At 46.8% G+C, this 23,955-nt stretch overlaps 1 protein-coding gene across 1 annotated transcript in view; it reads right to left on the bottom strand.

The window, feature by feature from the left end:
* The window catches only part of LOC124717364 (cuticle protein 79-like), a 42,292-nt gene extending 22,295 nt beyond the window's left edge, over positions 1 to 19,997 (bottom strand). The window contains exon 1 of the mRNA XM_047244201.1: positions 19,943 to 19,997. Within this exon, the coding sequence (XP_047100157.1) occupies positions 19,943 to 19,954 (12 nt within the window). The 5' untranslated portion in view covers positions 19,955 to 19,997. The remainder of the gene's footprint in view (positions 1 to 19,942) is intronic.
* Between the last annotated feature and the right edge of the window lie 3,958 nt (positions 19,998 to 23,955).

Below are 23,955 nucleotides of genomic sequence, written 5' to 3'. Positions count from 1 at the left end.
GCTAAACAGTAATTAGCCTAGTAAGAAATGGAGTCGTTATAAGGATGACAGTTTTCTTCCACGTTTAGTGTTTAGTGACGAGTCAACATTCCATTTAAATGGAAAAGTGGACCGTCATAATGTCAGAATATGAAGTTGTACAACGTGAGAGGGATTCTCCAAAATTTAATGTGTTTTGTGCAGTTTCACGGAATGGGTATGTGGTCCATTTCTCTTTGCCGAGAACTCTGTTACAGGAAGCACATATCCCGTTCTGCTTGAGAACTTTCTTTTCCCGCAGTTGGAGACTTTTTCGAACGACTTCATTCACCAACAGGATGGAGCACAGCCACACAGGCATCTGGAAGTGCGGGAATTTTTAATTCAAAATATTACTGAACAATGGATCGGGGATTCTGATGCCTAGGCAGCGAAATAACACATGAGGGACAGAGCAAGGAGGACATCAAAAGCAGACTAGCACTGGCAAAAGGGGATATCCTGGCCAAGGGAACGCTGCTAGGATCAAACAAAGGTCTTAATTTGAGGAAGAAATTTTTGAGAATGCACGTTTGGCGAACAGTGTAATATGGCAGTGATGCATGAACTGCGGGAAAACCGGAACAGACGTGAATCGAAACATACGAGATGCGGTGCTACAGACAGATGTTGAGAATCAGGTGGAGTGATAAAGTAAGGAATGAGGAAGTTCTCACAGAGTCGGAGAGGAAAGGAATATTTGGGAAACACTGACAAGATGATGGGACAGGATGGTAGTACATCTGTTAAGATATTAGGGAATAGCTTTTGTGGTACTAGAGCGAACTGTAGAGGGCAAAAAGTATTGAGGAAGACAGAGGTGGGAATACATCCAGCAAATAATTGAGGACGGAAGTTGCAAATGCTACTGTGAGATGAAGAGGTTGGCACAGGTAAGGAATTCGTGGCAGAAGAATGATGACACACACACAAAAAAAAAAAAAAAAAAAAAAAGAAAATCTTGAAACTTATGTGTAAGGGAGTAATACGTTGCCCGACTTAGTCTTCCGGAACTTCAGTAGTAAACTTCTTCGCAATGTCCAGCGTCTGCCACTACAGACAGACACTGCTACACAGTAAACTTCAAAACAGCGTACGTGACGGCTGGCACTTTCCTTATCAAGACGGACTGCACAGAATTCTTATGACGTGTATCCTATCACAACTTTATCGGTATAAATCATGCAAAGTGTGCGCTGGTCACGGACGAGGGACAAGTGAATATCTTGGAAGCTGTTACACTTAGTTACCTGCGAGGCGTATGTCTCTGCAATGGAGAGGTTATGGTACTGCTGAAGTAGGCGCGAGTGGCAATAAGCAGTAAGTTGGGTTAGCAAGCCATTAGCCTGCGTGACCCGGCGAGTTGAAGCGGAAATGAGAAGCTGTACTAATTAATATTGATAGTCGTTAGGTAGAGCCAGTAAATTGCGGAGAGTGCTTCTTACCGAATTCCAATTCCATTTGCGTATTGATCGACAGGAAAATGACAGTGTCCTTGTCTCTGTTCGCAACCTAATTTCTCCTGTCTTATTCTGATAATACCTACGCAAACATACGCTGGCGGCTGCGAATTGAACGCCCAGTCACTTCCTCAAGAGGGTTTCGCGAGAAATACGCCGTCACTCTCCTATTAAATTTCAGAAGTACTTTTGTTACACTTCCGTATCGGCTACACATAGCTGTTACGATCCCACACTCATGCTCATAAATTAAGGATAATTGCAGAATGTGGTGCCAAACAAGGTGGCACTACACAAAACTGGCGCTAATAGCATAGGCACATAGGGAACACACACGACACAGATCTGTAAGTCCACGGTATTGGTGATAAGTTGAGAAAACCGTCCCGAAACACATGTGCTACAAAACGCCACTGTTTGTTGCGCGTGTACCTCGACATCAATATGGGATATGATCACCACACACACGTACACAGGCCGCACAACGGATTGGCATACTCTGGATCAGGTGGTCGAGCAGATGCTGCGGCATAGCCTCCCATTCTTGCAACAAAGTCTGTCGGAGCTCCGGAAGTGTCGCAGGGGTTTGAAGACGTGCAGCGGTACGTCGACCGAGAGCATCTGAGATGTGCTCGATGGGGTTTAGGTCTGGAGAACAGGCAGGCCACTCCATTAGCCTGATATCCTCTGTTTCGAGGTACTTCTCCACCATGGCAGCTCGGTGGGGCCGTGCGTTAACATCCATCAGTATTGACCACGAAAGGCGCGAACTAGTAATTAAATGTCGCGATCTCTATGGCTCTAGCAAGATGGAGCAATGCGCTAACCGGGAATCACAAGGCCGATAGAAGTGCACCGGTACTGCGTAAGTAATTACAGTTGTAGCCGGTGTTGTCGACTGCCTGCAGTGCTCGATGGGTTGTTATGCACATCTACATCTACATCTATATTCCGCGAGCCACCTTACGGTGTGTGGCGGAGGGTACTTATTGTACCACTATCTGATCCCCCCTTCCCTGTTCCATTCACGAATTGTGCGTGGGAAGAACGACTGCTTGTAAGTCTCCGTATTTGCTCTAATTTCTCGGATCTTCTCGTTGTGATCATTACGCGAGATATATGTGGGCGGTAGTAATATGTTGCCCATCTCTTCCCGGAATGTGCTCTCTCGTAATTTCGATAATAAACCTCTCCGTATTGCGTAACGCCTTTCTTGAAGTGTCCGCCACTGGAGCTTGTTCAGCATCTCCGTAACGCTCTCGCGCTGACTAAATGTCCCCATGACGAATCGCGCTGCTTTTCGCTGGATCATGTCTATCTCTTCTATTAATCCAACCTGGTAAGGGTCCCATACTGATGAGCAATACTCAAGAATCGGACGAACAAGCGTTTTGTAAGCTACTTCTTTCGTCGATGAGTCACATTTTCTTAGAATTCTTCCTATGAATCTCAACCTGGCGCCTGCTTTTCCCACTATTTGTTTTATGTGATCATTCCACTTCAGATCGCTCCGGATAGTAACTCCTAAGTATTTTACGGTCGTTACCGCTTCCAATGATTTACCACCTATGGCATAATCGTACTGGAATGGATTTCTGCCCCTATGTATGCGCATTATATTACATTTATCTACGTTTAGGGAAAGCTGCCAGCTGTCGCACCATGCATTAATCCTCTGCAGGTCCTCCTGGAGTACGTACGAGTCTTCTGATGTTGCTACTTTCTTGTAGACAACCGTGTCATCTGCAAATAGCCTCACGGAGCTACCGATGTTGTCAACTAAGTCATTTATGTATATTGTAAACAATAAAGGTCGTATCACGCTTCCCTGCGGTACTCCCGAAATTACCTCTACATCTGCAGATTTTGAACCGTTAAGAATGACATGTTGTGTTCTTTCTTCTAGGAAATCCTGAATCCAATCACAAACCTGGTCCGATATTCCGTAAGCTCGTATTTTTTTCACTAAACGTAAGTGCGGAACCGTATCAAATGCCTTCCTGAAGTCCAGGAATACGGCATCAATCTGCTCGCCAGTGTCTACGGCACTGTGAATTTCTTGGGCAAATAGGGCGAGCTGAGTTTCACATGATCTCTGTTTGCGGAATCCATGTTGGTTATGATGAAGGAGATTTGTATTATCTAAGAACGTCATGGCCCAAGGAGCTGCAGTTGCGATGCTTATGAAGAACGTGTTCCTGTCCGTTTACCGGACAAGTAAAGCTGCTATCACCCTGGCCTGTAGCAGACGATACAGGGAGATAGGACTGCTGGCTAAGGCAGTCAGAACACGAGTGTTTCTTTCCAGCTGGAGTGTAGCGTGAGTTTCTGCTACTCTGCACCAGCGGCTGGCCAATCACCCTCTTGCAACAAAATTTTCGCCAATCTCTTGACTTTCCTCCAAACATCGACTGCAAGGGAATGATCGATCCACGTCGCACAACTGCAGCAAATGGGTGGCTTCTGAAAGGCGTTTTAAGTTGAAACGTTCTCGAGGCTTCTCCGTCGCCAACGCAACCATCGGAGTTTTCCTGCAGAACCTACGCCAAGGGCGGGGCTTTTAAGGAGCACACCTCGCTCGTAGCAACCCCAGACTCGGCTTTTGTGTTAATACGGCGCCTGGGCCGCAAAAAAAACCTGAGCCTGGGCCAGATTTCCACCCAGTGGTGGAATCGCAGCTTTTGAGGTTTTACGGTGCGGGATGAGGGCGCCACCGCATCCCCGTCCTAAACAAAGCCTACCGCCCGCAGGGAGCGTGTCGGCTGGCATTCTCTCGGGCTCTCCTTGGAGGCCGCTGGAAACCGCCCTGGACTCTGACGTTCGCTCGCCACATTGCCAAGGACGCGCTGTGTCACGGTCACACAAACCGCAACTAACTCAATTATTTCGATCTGCTACAAAATTTGCTATTTGCGCGAAACGAGACATTTAATCATCCCATGCTCCACTTGGCTAGTCCCGGGAGATCATGACTAGAAATAGAACGATTCCGCGTACTGTATGCGAATTGCGTAATTGTGTATTAAAAATGTAAGGTGGGCGAGTGATGTGGGCCTTGCACTCATTGTGGACGGGCCTCGTAGGTTGTTGTGGTGTCACCGCCAGGCAGCACACTTGCTAGGTGGTAGCCTTTAAATCGGCCGCGGTCCGCTAGTATACGTCGGACCCGCGTGTCGCCACTGTCAGTGATTGCAGACCGAGCGCCGCCACACGGCAGGTCTAGAGAGACGTCCTAGCACTCGCCCCAGTTGTACAGCCGACTTTGCTAGCGATGGTTCACTGACAAATTACGCTCTCATTTGCTCTCATAGCCTTCAGCTACGTCATTTGCTACGACCTAGCAAGGCGCCATTATCATTTGCTATTTATCTTGTGATGCCTGTACCGTCAGACCGATGTTCACCAATTATGGATTAAAGTTAAGTATTCCAACAGCTACGTACTTTATTTGCTAGACTCAAATCCTTTAACTGTTCCAGACCTCACGCCAGCCTGCGTGAGCTTAACGCCTGCCTTTCAGCTACCAATCATAGTGGCCTGGCTGTCTTGCCAAGTCACAACAGTTGTCCCCTTGCCAAGTGTTGCTCTTAGTTCTACAGCGTCATGATGAGTCTGCTGTGGACACGCCTGTGTTCCAAGCAGGTTAACAGCCGTATTCACAGGTCTGGAACCTGGTTCCATGAACTCGAACAGCCTGTCTCAACTGAAATACTTAGGGATTACAATTACAAATAACCTAAATTGGAACGATCACATAGATAATATTGTGGGTAGAGCAAACCAAAGACTGCGATTCATTGGCAGAACACTTACGTGGTGCAACAGGTGTACCAGACTGCTTACACCACGCTTGCCCGCCCTATTCTGGAGTATTGCTGTGCGGTGTGGGATCCGCAGCAGGTGGGACTGACGGATTACATCGAAACAGAACAAAGAAGGGCAGCTCGTTTTGTATTATTGCGAAATAGGGGAGATAGTGTCACAGACATGATACGTGAATTGGAGTGGAAATCATTGAAACAAAGGCGTTTTTCGTTGCGACGAGAGCTTCACATGAAGTTTCAATCACCAGTTTTCTCCTCCGATTGCGAAAACATTCTGTTGGGACCCACCTACATACGGAGAAATGATCATCACGATGAAATAGGACAAATCAGGGCTCGCACGGAAAAATTTTAACTGCTCGTTTTTCCCGCGTGCCGTCCGAGAGCGGAACGGTAGAGAGACAGCATGAAGGTGGTTCATTGAACCCTTTGCCAGGCGCTTTATTGTGCACAGCATATTAATCACGTAGATGTAGATGTAGATGTAGAAATGGGTGCCTAAATTACCCGCTCTTAATCCAATAAATAATATGGGGTCTGTTTGGAACAACAAGTGAAACATAGCAATCGAGATTTCCATACTTTTGTAGCTCTATCGGATGTAATCATCATGGAGTGTCTGTAGCTGGATATGGCATTCCAGAAGAACTGACGCCATTTATGAAGGCTACCGGCGGCGTTACACGGTATTAGCGTGACGTCTCCTGAGGTGACCATTTTGTTTTCTGTTGTGCTTGTCGCCAAACACTGAGGCTGCTAGGAATAAAGCGATTTGTGGGTCTGTAGTCGTGTACACGGAACCTGGTTTCATGTCACTACGTGGAGGCAGTAACCTTTTTTTGCGAGCTGATCTTCAACTGCGCTTGCTCTTTCATCAGTACAACCTCACTTTTTCCTCCCACTCACTTTCAAATTCCTCACTATAATCTCTGGGTGATACCTTACGTGTACGCCCTAAATAATCACTTTGCTCACATAACTATTGGGTTCTTCTTTTTCTTCAAGTGTGTTTCCTCTCACATCCTCTTTTTTCGTGTCTTTAATTCAAGGCCTGTCGATTCAGAGAAAGCGAGCAATCTGCAGTCGTATTATGTTACTGACAACCTACATTAATTTTTACAATATATTGATAGTTGGTTTAATTAAAATTTTTCGTAGTGCAAGGACGAATGCCATCACGGGCGTTTGGATTCAGAATAAAAGTCCCTATCACTTCTTTACGGTTCCTAATTTGATGCATCGATAATTGTCGAAAACGCTATTGGAAAGGTATTTTTTCGCTTTTTTTTCACTCTGTGTCGCAAGAAGCTGCTACATTTAGGGACAATACAGCATGCCGTATGAAGCATTTTGGGACGGATAAAATGATTTTAACAAAATAGAATTTGAGGAATCTTGTTGACGCCGGCCGTTGTGACCGAATGGTTCTAGGCGCTTCTGTCCGGAACCGCGCTGCTGCTACGGTCGCAGGTTCGAATCCTGCTTCGCACATGGATGTGTGTGATGTCCTTAGGTTAGTTAGGTTCAAGTAGTTGTAAGTCTAGGGGACTGATGACCGCAGGTGTTAAGTCCCATTGTGCTCAGAGCCATTTGAACCAGTTTGAACCTTGTTGACGGTTAATCAGAAAATCAGTAAATAAATATATTTCTGACACTGTTGTGTCCATTAAGAAATATATAGCCGAGCACCCAAGGAATGAGAATTTGCATGGTCATTATACATGGAGAAAATACAAATTTCTATACCGAAGTAGTAAAAACTAATCTGAGAGACGGAAATTACGTTCTGGTAAAAAGACTTCCAACATCTTTCTCCAAGAAATGAAAGCACAAAGTACGTTCTAAAGTTCTAAGTAAGCGGGAGGGGGGTGGGGGGGGGTGGGGGGGGAGAGGGAATCGACGGGAAGGGTTGGACTTTTTCAAGCTGTCCTGTCTGTACTGCTAGACGCGAAGTGTGACGCAAGTCTAGGCGCCACACGTACGCATCCTGTTACAGACAAGTGTTCTATGAAAGAGACAATACGTCGCGAGGTAACGTGAGATGATAATGACTTTGACAGTGGAATGCAGTCCCCAAAGTGCTCCTCCAGGACATCAAACACTTTCCTGCTTCGATGGGGTCGAGCTCCGTCTTAAATGAACCACATCTTTTCGAAATCAGCGTCATTGAGGATAATGGGGATGAAATCATCTTCCAAACCTTCACGCACCGTTCGGTAGTCACCGTGCCATCAAAGAAAATCGCACCGATTATTCCGTGAGTGAACATTGCACACCACGCAGTCTTCCGTTGAGGGTGAAGAGACTTCTCGATCGCGAAATGCGGTTTATGAGTCCCCAACATGCTCCAATTTTGCTTATTGACAAACCCACCCAAAAGAAAGTGGGCTAAACCCAACTATACATACGCAGTGTAAGTCCCATCGTGCCCCACGGCCAGCCGTGCAGTTTGAATGTCCTAACTCAAATCGTTCACAAGTTATGACGATTTTACTTCGCATAGTTCAATAATTGTCACCCTGTACGTACAAAATTATATCTCTGTGCGATACATGCTTCACGAGGTATGACTTCTTAACAATGAGATGCGTGAAAAGGTGCTCGAACGGGGTGGAAACTACCCAGACTGCACTCATTTACTGTTCGATAATGAGAGCACTTATCGACTTGCAAAAAAACTTTATTTTCAAATCATTTAAAAGTTTTTCTCGCTTACATGTCTAACGTAAAATGTTTAACACGTTAACTCGTTTGTAAGGTAAAGAGAAGTTTGAAGCTGTTTTGTAGAAGTGACTTCGATCTTTAAAAGACTCGAGGGTTACTTTCTTCTTCCTATTTTTTCTTCTTTACAATCCTTGCAAACTTTAGCAATAATATTTAGTGACTGTCGATTTTTTTTTTTTAAAAAAGTGACATCTGTTATATCGGCATTGTTGTCCTAATTCGCTACATGTGCGACGTCGCCGGCCGGAGTGGCCGAGCGGTTCTAGGCGCTTCTGTCCGGAACCGCGTGACCGCTACGGTCGCAGGTTCGAATCCTGCCTCGGGCATGGATGTGTGTGATGTCCTTAGGTTAGTTAGGTTTAAGTAGTTCTAAGTTCTAGGGGACAGATGACCTCAGAAGTTAAGTCCCATAGTGCTCAGAGCCATTTGTGCGACGTCTCTAATAATCGAAAGTGGTTAGTCATATTGCCAGACAGATGTGTTTCTTTCGAATGGAACTTAGCGTTACAAAACAATCGTGCGTCTGGTGAACGAGAAAGATGAGGGGAAGTATTGTAGTGTGTGTCAGACTGCGATGTGAATGTAAAATCTTTCCGTGTTCGAGAAAGCTGAAAGAAACGTGTGTGCATAGACGACGGCGCAATGGAAACGCAGTTTTGCGCTGCCGTAACCGAAACCGAGCGTGAAATAACAGCGTACGCGGTGACCCACATTCTGGATAGGGAACTGCGCGTGGTGTGCGCTGGTCACGGACGAGGGGCAAGTGAATATCGTGGAAGCTCTTACACTTAGTTACCTGCGAGGCGTATGTCTCTGCAATGGAGAGGTTATGGTACTGCTGAAGTAGGCGCGAGTGGCAATAAGCAGTAAGTTGGGTTAGCAAGCCATTAGCCTGCGTGACTCGGCGGGTTGAAGCGGAGATGAGAAGCTGTACTAATTAATATTGACAGTCGTTAGGTAGAGCCAGTAAGTGGCAGAGAGTGCTTCTTACCGATTTCCAATTACATTTGCGTATTGATCGACAGGAAAATGACAGTGACCTTGTCTCTGTTCGCAACCTAATTTCTCCTGTCTTATTCTGATAATCCCTACGCAAACATACGCTGGTGGCAGCGAATTGGCCGCCCAGTCAGTTCTTCAAGAGGGTTTCGCGAGAAATACGCCGTCTCTCCCCTATTAAATTTCCGAAGTACTTTTGTTACACTTCCGTATCGGCTACACAGAGCTGTTACGATCCTACACTCATGCTCGTAAATTAAGGATAATTGCAGAATGTGGTACTACACAAAGGGGCACCACACAAAATTGGCGCTAATAGCATAGGCACGTAGGGAACACACACGGCCGGTCGGTGTATCCGTGCCGTTCTAGGCGCTACAGTCTGGAACCGAGCGACCGCTACGGTCGCAGGTTCGAATCCTGCCTCGGGCATGGATGTGTGTGATGTCCTTAGGTTAGTTAGGTTTACATAGTTCTAAGTTCTAGGCGACTGATGACCTCAGAAGTTAAGTCGCATAGTGCTCAGAGCCATTCGAACACACACGACACAGATCTGTAAGTCCACGCTATTGGTGATAAGTTGAGAAAACCGTCCCCAAACACATGTGCTACAAAACGCCACTGTTTCCTGCGCATGTATCCAGACATCAATATGGGATATCATCACCATGCACACGTACACAGGCCGCACAACGGGTTGGCATACTCTGGATCAGGTGGTCGAGCAGCTGATGGGGTATAGTCTCCCATTCTTGCACCAGTGCCTGTCGGAGCTTCGGAAGTGTCGTAGAGGTTTGAAGACGTGCAGTGATACGTCGACCGAGAGCATTCCAGACTTGCTCGATGGGGTTTAGGTCTGGAGAACAGGCAGGCCACTCCATTAGCCTGATATCTTCTGTTTCAAGGTACTCCTCCACGATGGCATCTCGGTGGGGCTGTGCGTTATCGTCCATCAGGAGGAAGGTGGGACCCACTGCACTCCTGAAAAGGGGGACATACTGTTGCAAAATGACGACCCGATACACCTGACCTGTTACAGTTCCTCTGTCAAAGACATGCAGGGGTGTACATGCACCAATCATAATCCCACTCCACACCATCAAACCACAGCCTCCATACAGGTCCCTGAGGACATTAAGGGGTTGGTATCTGGTTCCTGGTTTACGACAGATGAAACCCCGGCGAGAATAACTGTTCAGACTATACGTGGACCCGTCCGTGAACATAACCTGGGACCACTGTTCCAATGACCAAGTACTGTGTTCTGGACACCAGGCTGTAACCAGGGATAAGTGGAATGCACCTTGCAGGTCCCTGGGTGAATAAACCAAGTCTGTTCAGTCGTCTGTAGACTGTGTGTCTGGAGACAACTGTTCCAGTGGCTTCGGTAAGGTTCTGAGCAAGGCTACCTGCAGTACTCCGTCTGCGGGTACTGATAGTGAGATATCGGTCTTCTTGTGGTGTTGTACACTGTGGACGTCCCGTACTGTAAGGCCTGGACACGTTTCCTGTCTGCTGAAAGTTGCCATAATCTTGAGATCACACTTTGTGGCACACGGAGGGCCCGTGCTGCGACCTGCTGTTTGACCAGCCTCCAGTCGCCTCCAGCCTCCAGACTCCTCATAACGTCATCAATATGTGTTCTTTGAGCCATTTTCAACAAACAGTCACCATTAGCACGTCTGAAAAGGTCTGCACACTTACTCGCTGCACCGTACTCTGACATGCACCAACACACCTCTACGTATGTGGACTGCTGCCAGCGCCACCGTGCGAAGACCGCAGGTTAAATGCACCTCATGGTCATACCGCAAACCGCCCATCAGAGCTTTGTTTCACCATGTATCAGCATTATCCTTAATTTATGAGCATGAGTGTAGTTACACGTCCTTGAATTCTGTTGTCATGCCCGCTTGATAACGACTCCAAACACTAGAACTATACACCAGAATTGATTGCACTAGTCTCTGGTATGTACTATCAGTCACAGATCTACTCCACATTCCCAGAACCCTTCCTACAAATCTAGATCTGCTCTTCGCCTTCCTGCAGTCACTCAACTTCGACACCTTACTGCCGGCCGAAGTGGCCGTGCGGTTAAAGGCGCTGCAGTCTGGAACCGTAAGACCGCTACGGTCGCAGGTTCGAATCCTGCCTCGGGCATGGATGTTAGTGATGTCCTTAGGTTAGTTAGGTTTAACTAGTTCTAAGTTCTAGGGGACTAATGACCTCAGCAGTTGAGTCCCATAGTGCTCAGAGCCATTTGAACCATCGACACCTTACTGCAGAGCGCGGCGTCATCCGCAAACAATCACAGACAGCTGCCCACCATATCCGCAAAATCATTTACGTATACAGGGGACAACAGCGATCCTATAACACTACTCTGGAGCACTCCTGACTATGCCCTTGTCTCTGATGAATACTCGCCGTCGAGGACATCAAACTGGCTTCTCTCATTTAAGATATCTTCGAGTCAATCACAAGTCTGTGAACTTGTTCCACATGCTCTTACCTTCGTTAACAGCCTGCAAATGGGGCACCGTGTCAAATGCTTACCGGAACTCTAGAAATATGGAACCTGCCTCTTGCCCTCGGGTGCTGTTGAGAGGGAATGAGACACTTAAAGTAGTGGAGGAGTTTTGCTATTTGGGGAGCAAACTAACTGATGATGGTCGAAGTAGAGAGGATATAAAATGTAGACTGACAATGGCAAGGAAAGCGTTTCTGAGGAAGAGAAATTTGTTAACATCGAGTATAGATTTAAGTGTCAGGAAGACGTTTCTGAAAGTATTTGTATGGAGTGTAGCCATGTATGGAAGTGAAACATGGACGATAACTAGTTTGAACAAGAAGGGAATAGAAGCTTTCGAAATGTGGTGCTACAGAAGAATGCTGAAGATTAGGTGGGTAGATCACATAACTAATGAGGAGGTATTGAACAGAATTGGGGAGAAGAGGAGTTTGTGGCACAACTTGACTAGAAGAAGGGATCGGTTGGTAGGACATGTTCTGAGGCATCAAGGGATCACCAATTTAGAATTGGAGGGCAGCGTGGAGGGTAAAAATCGTAGAGGGAGACCAAGAGATGAGTACACCAAGCAGAGTCAGAAAGATGTAGGTTGCAGTAGGTACTGGGAGATGAAGAAGCTTGCGCAGGATAGAGTAGCACGGAGAGCTGCATCAAACAAGTCTCAGGACTGAAGACCGCAACAACAACAACAACAACCTCTTGCCCTTCACCCATAGTTCTCAGTATATCATGTGAGAAAAGGGTGAAATGAATTTCTCACTACCGATGCTACCTAAAACCGTGCTGATTCGTGGACATAAGCTTCTTAGCGTTCTATACATTGCGCGTCCAACATCAGTCCTGAGATTAGGCATCTGCTCTTCAAAGTACCCATGGGAATTTTCTGACGCGTAACGGGACATGGTCGGCGAATTCACATACCCCCAAAAACATACGTTTTTCATATTAAGTGCATTGTGCTGCCATCTACTGCCAGGCACTCCATATCAGCGACCACAGTAGACATCGCGAGAGAACTCACAGAATTCGAACGTGGTCAGGTGATTCGGTGCCACTTGTGTCATACATCTGCACGCGAGATTTTCACTCCTAAACATCCCTAGGTCCACTGTTTCCGATCTGATAGTGAAGTGGAAACGTGAAGGGACACGTACAGTACAGAAGCATACAGGCCGACCTCGTCTGTTGACTGACAGAGACCGCCGAGAATTGAAGAGGGTCGTAATGTCTAATGGGCAGACATCTATCCAGACCATCACACAGTAATTCCAAACTGCATCATGATCCACTGCAAGTACTCTGACTGTTAGGCGGGAGGTGAGAAAACTTGGATTTCATAGTTGAGCGGCTGCTCACAAGCTACACATCGCTCTGGTAAATGCCAAACGACGCCTCGCTTGGTGTAAGGATCGTAAACATTGGACCATTGGACGGTGTAAAAACGTTGTGTAGGGTGACGAATCACGGTACACAATGTGGCGATCCGATGGCAGGGTGTGGGTGTGGCGAATGCCCGCTGAACGTCATCTGCCAGCGTGTGTAGTGCCAACAGTAAAATTCGGAGGCGGTGGTGTTGCGGTATGGTGGTGTTTTTCATGGAGGGGGCTTGTACCCCTTGTTGTTTTGCGTGGCACTATCACAGCACAGGCGTACATTTACATTTTAAGCACCTTCTTGCTTCCCACTGTTGAAGAGCAATTCGAGGATGGCGACTGCATCTTTGAGCACGATCGAGCACCTGTTCATAATTCACGGCCTGTGGCGGAGTGGTTACACGACAATAACATGGACTGGCCTGCACAGAGTCCTGTCCTGAATCCTACAGAACAGTTTTGGGATGTTTTGGAACGGCGACTTCGTGCCAGGCCTCACCGACCTACATGGATACCTCTCCTCAGTGCAGCTCTCCGTGAAGAATGAGCTGCCATTACCCAAGAAACCTTCCAGCATCTGAATCAACGTATGGCTGCGAGAGTGGAAGCTCACATCAAGGCTAAGGGTGGGCCAACACCATATCGAATTCCAGCATTACCGTTGGAGGGCTCCACGAACTTCTAATTCATTTTCCGCCGGGTGGCCGGATACATTTGATCACATAGTGTATTTCCGAAATGAAACGAAATGTGAAAAATACAATTACGCAGGGATGCACCTATGTCAGGGGCTCACACAATGGGTAGGAATGCACAATCCCCACAAGTAAACGAACATCCACGTTCAACAAAAGGTTACGTCAATTTTAATGGGACATATATTTTTTTTTCTACCGAAATAAAAAGGGACGTAGAATTAGTGATGGCAGACTTGGTTTCACTGCTCTAAACTTTACACCTTTTGGAATACTTAGACTTTAAATAATGGAAACTGTGCCACACTTTCTGCCATATTGCTGCAATGCCGTATTGCGGGTTGCCTACACTGTTCTGAAGCCCACTGTAGGCTTCCTTGTTGCTCTGCGCAAAACTGGAGAAACTCTGGTGCGGTGGCCAATCTTTTAAAGTTTACGTATTTAAGACGGTATGAGGTCTGGAACAGTGAGAACAAGTCTGCCTTCATTGACTGTGCCTCTAGTTTTCATTTCCGTAGGAAAAACATACATGCATATATATAAACGTAACTTTGTGTTGAAACTGATGTTTGTTTACAATCATGAATTCTGCATCACTACTCATTGTATGAGCCCATAAATCGGTGCACCCTGGCCAGTTGCATTTTTCACATTTTGTTTTGTTTCGAAATACATTCTGACCCATCTGTGAAACATGGTGGCGCAGGGTCCGCAGTAGTGGTAATTACGTGGAATCAAATACCATCACCAGTTGCTCTTCTATTTTCTTTCACCACTAGCGGATTAGGCCACCAAGGCCATTTTCAAGCGGTCGTGAGTCTTGGGTCGTGGTAGCACAAAGACTGACTTATTTTTTTCGAATGGAGAGGGTATTAACAGAGGCGTCATTGTGTTTAAAGTTCTGGAACGGTGATATATCACGAAAATTGAGGGCAGGGCCTTACAAATGCCATTAGGAGGACAGAAATCTCACTACAAACTAGAATTTGTCCACTTTAATCTGTTTGGTTAGGGAACGGCTATGAATTCGTCAAAAAATTACGCGATCGCTCAGCTGATTTGATCCAGGGTCCAGTGACCATTGAACATCATATATATGGTGACCTCTAGCCTCAATTTGTTCAAATTTGGCGTATGATGGCGGTGTTTCTGCTACTGTTAATTATTATAAAACACTTGTATTTGCAGTTGGCTATGTTTTTTGCAGTCGGCCTGGCCCCATACTCATCTGTTGGAGCTGATGGTTTATCTGGTGAAGTTGCTTTCCGTCGCCGGATGGAACAAAAAGCTTAACAGAACTCAGTGACAGGAGGCAGCATAACCATTGAACCCACTAACAGCCTTTAGGCTGCTGCTGTGAGTGCAAATAAAGTTGTTCTTCAAATGAAGAGTCCAGAACGTTGATCAGTGGTGGGCAGTTGTTTCCTCTACTTAGTTGGACAAAAACAGGTGAAGCTGTCATCAATACACCGAAGATGCTGTATAGAAACATTTTAGTACCCATAACGACCTATGGCTCTAGCGCTGGGAGCTTGGTATAAAAAATAAAAACAAACTGAGAGTTGTAGAAATGGATCATTTAAGAAGATCGTGTAGAGTATCTCGGCGAGATCACGTAAGGAGAAAAAAAGTTAGGGAAATGACCCAGACTCAAGAAAGCGTCACAGATAGATTAAGAGAACGGAAGCTCGGTTGGTATGGACATTACAAATGACAGATTGCCAAAGAAGGTCTTGATGGGGATCCTGAAGGAAGAAGGAGGAGTAATACCGAAAGTTACCTGATGAGAGGGGTTACAGGAGGACATGAGAGAAATAGAAGAGGACTAGGAAGAGTGGAAAGACTAGAAAGCGATGGCAACAGACATGTGGGATGTGGCGAGAGGAGAGAGGGGGGCGGGTGCTTTAGTGAGCATGGTCCTATTGGAAAATGGTCTGGCGTTGCCTTCCTCCACCTTTTGGGCTGATTTACTCTCTGGACCATAGAGAAAGTCGGCATATTTCACAAACATTCCCAAATGTGATAACTAACAGCTAGGAGTCCTTGGACTGCCCAGGGGTCGAACCTGAGACCTAGTATTGATACTGAACCGCTTAGCCACCGAGCTCTCAAACAAGACTGAAGTCCCTGCGAAGCAGCTGATAGTAGGGATGGAAAACATTGTGACCGCTGCCCATCGCGACATTGATTGCTATCTGATCGCGTTGTGGGCACATTGCGCGGTAATGAAACTCTAAAAGCCGAGCAGAGACGAAGGGGGATCATTCGAGCGACTTTGTTGTTGATGTTGGTATGGTCTTCGGTCCGAAGACTGTTTTGATGCAGCTATCCATGCTACTCTATCCTGCACAAATCTCTTCATTTCCGAATAGCTACTGCAGTCTACATACTTCTGAATCTGCTTGCTGTATTCATGTCTTGGTCTCCTTGTACGATATTTACCCTCCCCCACCTCCACCTACACACATTTCCCTCCAGTACTAAACTTGTGACCACTTGAAAAGACTTCCTAACACTTCAATCAAAATTCGATGTTAACAAATTTCTCTTCATCAGAAATGCTTTTCTTGCCATTTTACGTCTTCTTTACTTCAGCCATCCAACCGCAAATTCGGGAATCCACTGACATAAGCGAATATGACAAAGAGTAGACAGTTACCGTCTGACGGCTGTGAACGAGCGTCGCGGAAACGGCGAAGTCGGTCGACTGTTCGCGAGCTACTGTCGTGAGGGTGTCCGCAAAGAGGATGAAGGACGGTGGAAGCACTAGCAGGTTACCAGGTGGTTGACGTCCACAAATCATCACAGAACTTTAAAGGTCGGAGGCTTGCCCGTTCTGTAAAATAGGACAGACTGCGATCTGTGGCAGAGTGCACAGTGCCGGTGCAAGCACGTGTGTCCCAGAAATCTCCACTGTGCCATCGACAATGTCATTTACGATTGCAGGGGCCATGCGACAATCGAGATTCGACCATACAACAATGGAGACGTGTCACGTGTTCGGATGAATCGCGTTTCTTGTCACACCAAATCGATGAACGTGTTCAGTTACGCCATCATCCAGGCAAATGGCTCCTCCAAACTTGCAATACGCCATGGGTGAATACCGGTGGGTTCAGTACTATTCTAGAGAGGACATCCGCCTGACCTTCTGTGGCTCCTGTGGTAGCAACCAAAGACACCACAACAGCTGTGGACTTTGTGAACATTCTTGCACACCATTTGCATCCCTTCATCCTTGATGTCTTCCCCGGCGGCGACATCTTCCAACACGATAACTGTCCATATCATAAGGCCAGAATCGTTCTACAGTAATGTGAGGAGAGATTACGTTGATATCGTGGCCAGCAAATTTGATCCGAACGACACGGATCACGTCTGGGATGCTATCGAGCGCCAGCTCGCCGTTCACATATCACCAGCACTTTATCTCAGGAACTGCAAAACCTAGTGCCACATACCTCCAGGCTCTTACAAGGGAACCTCCCCGTCGCACCCCCCTCAGATTTAGTTATAAGTTGGCACAGTGGATAGGCCTTGAAAAACTGAACACAGATCAATCGAGAAAACAGGAAGAAGTTGTGTGGAACTATGAAAAAATAAGCAAAATATACAAACTGAGTAGTCCATGTGCAAGGTAGGCAACATCAAGGAGAGTGTGAGCTCAGTAGCGCCGCGGTCCCGTGGTTAGCGTGAGCGGCTGCGGAGTGAGAGGTCCTTGGTTCAAGTCTTCCCTCCGGTGAAAAGTTTACTCTATTTTAGCAAAGTTATGATCTGTCCGTTCGTTCATTGACGTCTCTGTTCACTGTGATAAGTTTAGTGTCTGTGTTTTGCGACCGAACCGCAAAACCGTGCGATTAGTAGACGAAAGGACGTGCCTCTCCAATGGGAACCGAAAATACTTGATCGCAAGGTCATAGTCAACCGATTCCTTCAAAGGAAAACACATCTGATATGTTCTATACGACACTGGTGACGGCATGTGCGTCACATGACGGGAATATGTTGTCTACCCACCTAACTTGTACACTTGGCGAATGGGTAAAAAGATTCTTCTACCTTGCCCGATTTAGGTTTTCTTGTGGATGTGATAATCACTCCCAAAAAATTGATGAAAATATAAGCGTTTGTTACATAAACTGAAAATAAGAAGCTAAACTTTTCACCCGAGGGAAGGCTTGAACCAACGACCTTTTGTCCCGCAGCTGCTCTCGTTAACCACGGGACCACGGTACTTGCTCTCTCCTTGTTGTTGCCTATCTCGCGCATGGACTACTCAGTTTGTATATTTTGCTTATTTTTTTATAATTCAACACAACTTCTTCCTGTTTTCTCGATTGATCTGTGTTCAGTTTTTCAAGGCCTATCCACTGTGCCAACTTATAACTAAATCTGAGAGGGGGTGCGATGGGGAGGTTCCCTTGTTAGTAAGGGATTGTCGAATCCATGGCACGCAGTTGTGCTGGATTCCAAAGGCGGACCCGTGCGCTGTTAAGCGAGTTGTCATAATCTTTGTCTCACAATATATAGGGTGGTTATAATGAAACTTTCCCGATTTACCACGTTATAACACGGAAACTAATTACCGTACGAGTACCAAACTTGGTAGTATTAATGTCGAGAATATGGGGTGCGCGATTTCCATGCGTCACAGCGCTACCGTCCAGTTACAACTATGGCCACCATGTGCCATGGTCAGTCACCGTGATTCACTGTCTCACATGCCTAACCAGTCACAGTGCACTTGTTGACGTGTCAAGGTGACCCGTGACAAAATGGCTGCGAGCACTATGGGACTTAACATGGGAGGTCATCAGTCCCCTAGAAATTAGAATTACTTAAACCTAACCTAACCTAAGGACATCACACACATCCATGCCCGAGGCAGGATTCGGACCTGCGGCCGTAGCGGTCGCGCGGTTTCAGACTGAAGCGCCTAGAGCCGCACGTCCACACCGGCCGTCTGAGCCTGGACAAAAGGAGCAGGGCATTATTGGTGAAGCTCTGTTATCGAGACAACAGTAATGCTGCAGCTGCACTTCGAGAATATCGCCAGCTGAAAGGATTACAGAAGGCTCCTCTTTCTCCAGCTGCTGTGTAGAGCGTGACGAAGAAGTTCGATTCGACTGGAGAACTGGACGGCGCTTCGGAAAGAGTCCGACGACCATCAGCGGTTTCTGCCATAGCAACAGCGATTTCATCAACCACTTGTGGTGCAAACCACAGCTGGCTGATGAAATCGCTGTTGCTACGGCTCGCAATTCCCGATCGTCAGGCAGCGCGCGTGCCGTGTCACGACAGTTGAACATCCCGTGGTCCACTGCAAAGAAGTTGCTTCGAACCATTCCAAAATGCTATCCGTACCAGATCCATATCGTGCAGCAGCTTTCACCACAGGACGCACAACGACCTGTTGACTTCGCTCTCCACTTTCCCGGAAGCATTGAAGTCGATGAGGGCTGCCACTGGACCATCCTATGCCCAGAGAAGCTCATTTTTCTCTGATGGGTGAGGTGGACATACAGAGAGCGGGGATCTTCACCTCCAGTCACTGTGCATGAAGTGCCTCTGTATGGTGAATGTGTCACCGTACGGTGTGGCTTCATGGGTACATTCATCATTGGCCCTTTCTTTTTTGGAACAGGTTGGCGTTTAAGGACTGTGTGACTGGCCAGCGTTAGAGCGATATGCTTCACCAGCATTTCATACCCACCCTACAGCAAAAAGACGAACTGGACGGTTTTCATCCAAGATGGGGTCCCAGCGAACACCGCTCATGAAGTTCACCTGCTTCACCGAAACACATTTCGGAACTATCGCATTATCAGTCGATCGTTTCCAAATGCTTGGCTGGCTCTATCAACTGATCTCACTACCTGTGATTTCGGGTTGTGTGGCCACCGGAAGGACAGGGTTTAGCAGGGGGATATTCACACACGTGCCGATCCGAAGCGCAGCATATCAAGAGAGGCAGCAAGCATACCTATGGACACGCTTTGTTCTGCTGCGCAGAATGTTGCGCTTTCAGAATCTACGCGACACTGATGGGCGCCATGTTGAGCCCCTTTTGTAGCAGTAATGGTGCCAGTGTGTAATGGAATGATGTACTGTAGCAGCATTATTTCTCTTCCCCATGTCCTTGACATTAATGCTGCCAAGCTTGGTACTCACACGGTGTTAGATAGGGAAAGTTTAATTATAACCATCCGGTAGGTAGACTTTGAGAGCGGGCTTCGTCAGCCTGCGGAGCTGTAGTGTGGGGGTCTTCAGTGGGGCGGTTTCTGCGGCGGGATGCTGGCGCCGCGCCTGTACTCACGTGAGTCCTCATGTCGGCCGGCTGAGTTGGGCTGAGTTGCTCGCTGCAGGCGGGAGGATAGCGACTGCTGGCGGCCGCGGGTGGCGCCAGCGATTTATACTCGCTGCAGCCTCGCCTGCCCCCCCCCCCCCCCCCCCCCCGTCGACACGCGATCCGCTTCCACTCCTCACGGCCGGCCGCACTGGCGTCTGCTCGTTTGGAGCGGGTTTCCGCTCCCTGCTCGGGAGCCGGGGACGGAAGGAAGGAAGCGGGCAGCTGAGCAGAGGAGCGGCGGCTACTTTCTCCCGCCGCCTGCCGCTCCCAGCAAGTGGGCGGTCAGCGCTCAGAATCGTCATCTCTCCACTCTTGGCGCTGGCAAGCGACGTTGCGGCAGCTGGCGGGTAGCAGTGGGCCAAAATGTGGGCTCGTGTGAAATGCGGGGTGCCACAGGGTTCTGTTCTCGGTCCGTTGCTTTTCTTGTTACCTCGCAACAATCTGAAGTCTCAGACGGTGTTGAGGAAAGATAGATTAGGCAGAATTGGTGGTGGAGTGTTTGTGTCTGTCAGTAGTGGTTTATCTTGCAGTGAAGTCGAAGTAGATACTCCGTGCAAATTGGTATGGGTGGAGGTTATACTTAACAGCCGAACTAAGTTAATAATTGGCTCCTTCTACCGACCCCCAGACTCCGATGGTATAGTTGCTGAACAGTTCAGAGAAAATTCGAGTCTTGTAACAAATAAATTATCCCACTCATACGGTTATAGCTGGTGGGGACTTCAACCTTCCCTCGATATGTTGGCAAAAATACTTGTTCCAAACCGGTGGTAGGCAGAAGACAACTTCCGAGATTGTCCTAAATGCTTTCTCCGAAAATTATTTCGAGCAGTTACTCCACAAACCCACGCGAATTGTAAATGGTTGCGAAAACACACTTGACCTCTTAGCCACAAACAATCCAGAGCTAATAGAGAGCATCATGACTGATACAGGGGTTAGTGATCACAAGGTCGTTGTAGCTAGGCTCAATACCGTTTCTTCCAAATCCACCAGAAACAAACGCAAAATAATTTTATTTAAAAAAGGGATAAAGTGTCACTAGAAGCCTTTCTAAGAGACAATCTCCATTCCTTCCGAACTGACTATGCAAATGTAGACGAGATGTCGCTCAAATTCAAAGATATAGTAGCAACAGCAATTGAGAGATTCATACCTCATAAATTGGTAAGAGATGGAACTGATCCCCCATGGTGCACAAAACAGGTCCGAACGCTGTTGCAGAGGCAACGGAAAAACCATGCGAAGTTCAGAAGAACGCGAAATCCCGAAGATTGGCTAAAATTTACAGACGCGCGAAATTTGGCACGGACTTCAATGCGAGATGCCTTTAATAGGTTCCACAACGAAGCATTGTCTCGAAATTTAGTAGAAAATCCGAAGAAATTCTGATCGTTTGTAAAGTACACAAGCGGCAAGACGCAGTCAATACCTCCGCTGCGCAGTGCCGATGGTATTGTTACCGACGACTGTGCCGTTAAAGCGGAGTTATTGGACGCAGTTTTCCGAAATTCCTTCACCAGGGAAGACGAGTGGAATATTCCAGAATTTGAAACACGAACAGCTGCTAGCATGAGTTTCTTAGAAGTAGATACCTTAGCGGTTGCGAAGCAACTCAAATCGCTTGATACGGGCAAGTCTTCAGGTCCAGATTCTATACCGATTAGGTTCCTTTCAGATTACGCTGATACAATAGCTCCCTACTTAGCAATCATATACAACCGCTCGCTCACCGATAGATCTGTACCTACAGATTGGAAAATTGCGCAGGTCGCACCAGTCTTTAAGAGGGGTAGCAGGAGTAATCTATCGAACTACAGACCTATATCATTCACGTCGGTTTGCAGTAGGGTTTTGGAGCGTATACTGTATTCAAACATTATGAATCACTTGGAAGGGAACGATCTATTCATTCGTAATCAGCATGGTTTCAGAAAACATCGTTCTTGTGCAACGCAGCTGGCTCTTTATTCGCACGAAGTAATGGCCGTTATCGACAGGGGATCTCAAGTTGATTCCGTATTTCTAGATTTCCGGAAAGCTTTTGACACCGTACCTCACAAGCGACTTCTAATCAAGCTGCGGGCCTATAGGGTATCGCCTCAGTTGTGCGATTGGATTAGTGATTTCCTGTCAGGAAGGTCGCAGTTCGTAGTAATAGACGGCAAATCATCGAGTAAAACTGAAGTGATATCAGCTGTTCCCCAGGGAAGCGTCCTGGGACCTCTGCTGTTCCTGATCTATATAAATGACCTGGGTGACAATTTGAGCAGTTCTCTTAAGATGTTCGCAGATGATGCTGTAATTTACCGTCTAGTAAGGTCATCCGAAGACCAGTATCAGTTGCAAAGCGATTTAGAAAAGATTGCTGTATGGTGTGGCAGGTGGCAGTTGACGCTAAATAACGAAAAGTGTGAGGTGATCCACACGAGTTCCAAAAGAAATCCGTTGGAATTCGATTACTCGATAAATAGTACAATTCTCAAGGGTGTCAATTCAACTAAGTACGTGGGTGTTAAAATTACGAACAACTTCAGCTGGAAATACCACATAGATAATATTGTGGGGATGGCGAGCCAAAGGTTGCGTTTCATTGAAAGGACACTTAGAAGATGCAACAAGTCCACTAAAGAGACAGCTTACACTACACTCGTTCGTCCTCTGTTGGAATATTGCTGCGCGGTGTGGGATCCTTACCAGGTGGGATTGACGGAGGACATCGAAAGGGTGCAAAAAAGGGCAGCTTGTTTTGTATTATCACGTAATAGGGGAGAGAGTGTGGCAGATATGATACGCGAGTTGGGATGGAAGTCATTAAAGCAAAGGCCTTTTTTCGTCTCGGCGAGATCTATTTACGAAATTTCAGTCACCAACTTTCTCTTCCGAATGCGAAAATATTTTGTTGAGTCCAACTTACATAGGTAGGAATGATCATCATAATAAAATAAGAGAAATCAGAGCTCGAACAGAAAGGTTTAGGTGTTCGTTTTTCCCGCGCGCTGTTCGGGAGTGGAATGGTAGAGAGATAGTATGATTGTGGTTCGATGAACCCTCTGCCAAGCACTTAAATGTGAATTTCAGAGTAATCATGTAGATGTAGATGTCACTAAAAATGTCACACGATTAAGAAAGAAAACTGACCAATTGGGAACAGGACTTGCACACTGAGGGTTAGTTATGTATATACACTGATCAGCGAAAACATTCTGACCACCTGCTAAACAGCTTGTTTGTACGTATGTGCAACGAAATGGGTTACTGATTCTGAGTATCAGGGACCCGACAGTTGGTAGCTTTTTGGGTGTGTGTGGCATTAGATGTCTATCCACAGGTCATGTAATTTACGTAAATAGCCGGCTAATGATTTGTGTATGTGGTGATGGTGCCTGATACTGACCCAAATGGGTACCACACCGCGCAGCAGTATTCCAGCAGAGGACGGACAAGTGTAATGTAAAACTTCCTGGCAGATTAAAACTGTGTGCCGGACCGGGACTCGAACTCGTGACCTTTGCCTTTCGTGGGCAAGTGCTCTACCAACTAAGCTACCCAAGCACGACTCACGCCCAGCCCTCACAGCTTTACTTCTACCAGTACCTCGTCTCCTACCTTCCAAACTTTACAGAAGCTCTCCTGCTAAGCCATGTCTCCGCAATATCCTTTCTTTCAGGAGTGCTAGTTTTGCAAGTTTCGCAGGAGAGCTGCTGGCTGCCTCGGCTCTCCATCTAACTCCCATCCTTCTCCTCCACGTTGTCTAGCCATCTGGTCCTTCATCTGGCCCTTATACGACGTCCTCCAGGTTTTCCTTCGAAAACTTTCTTGACTGTGCTGCTCTCCAACACTCTCTCCACATGTCCCAACCAACATAGTCTATTACTCTTTATTTCTGTCACGATATCTGCTTTGTTGTACAACTCTCTGATCTCCTTATTATTTCTGATTCTTCAAAAACCCCTATGATTCAGTGGCCCATAGAGTTT

This window comes from Schistocerca piceifrons, chromosome 9, assembly GCF_021461385.2.
Source record: "Schistocerca piceifrons isolate TAMUIC-IGC-003096 chromosome 9, iqSchPice1.1, whole genome shotgun sequence".
Classification (NCBI taxonomy): Eukaryota; Metazoa; Arthropoda; class Insecta; order Orthoptera; family Acrididae; genus Schistocerca; species Schistocerca piceifrons.
This window is presented reverse-complemented; position numbering and strand designations above follow the sequence as displayed.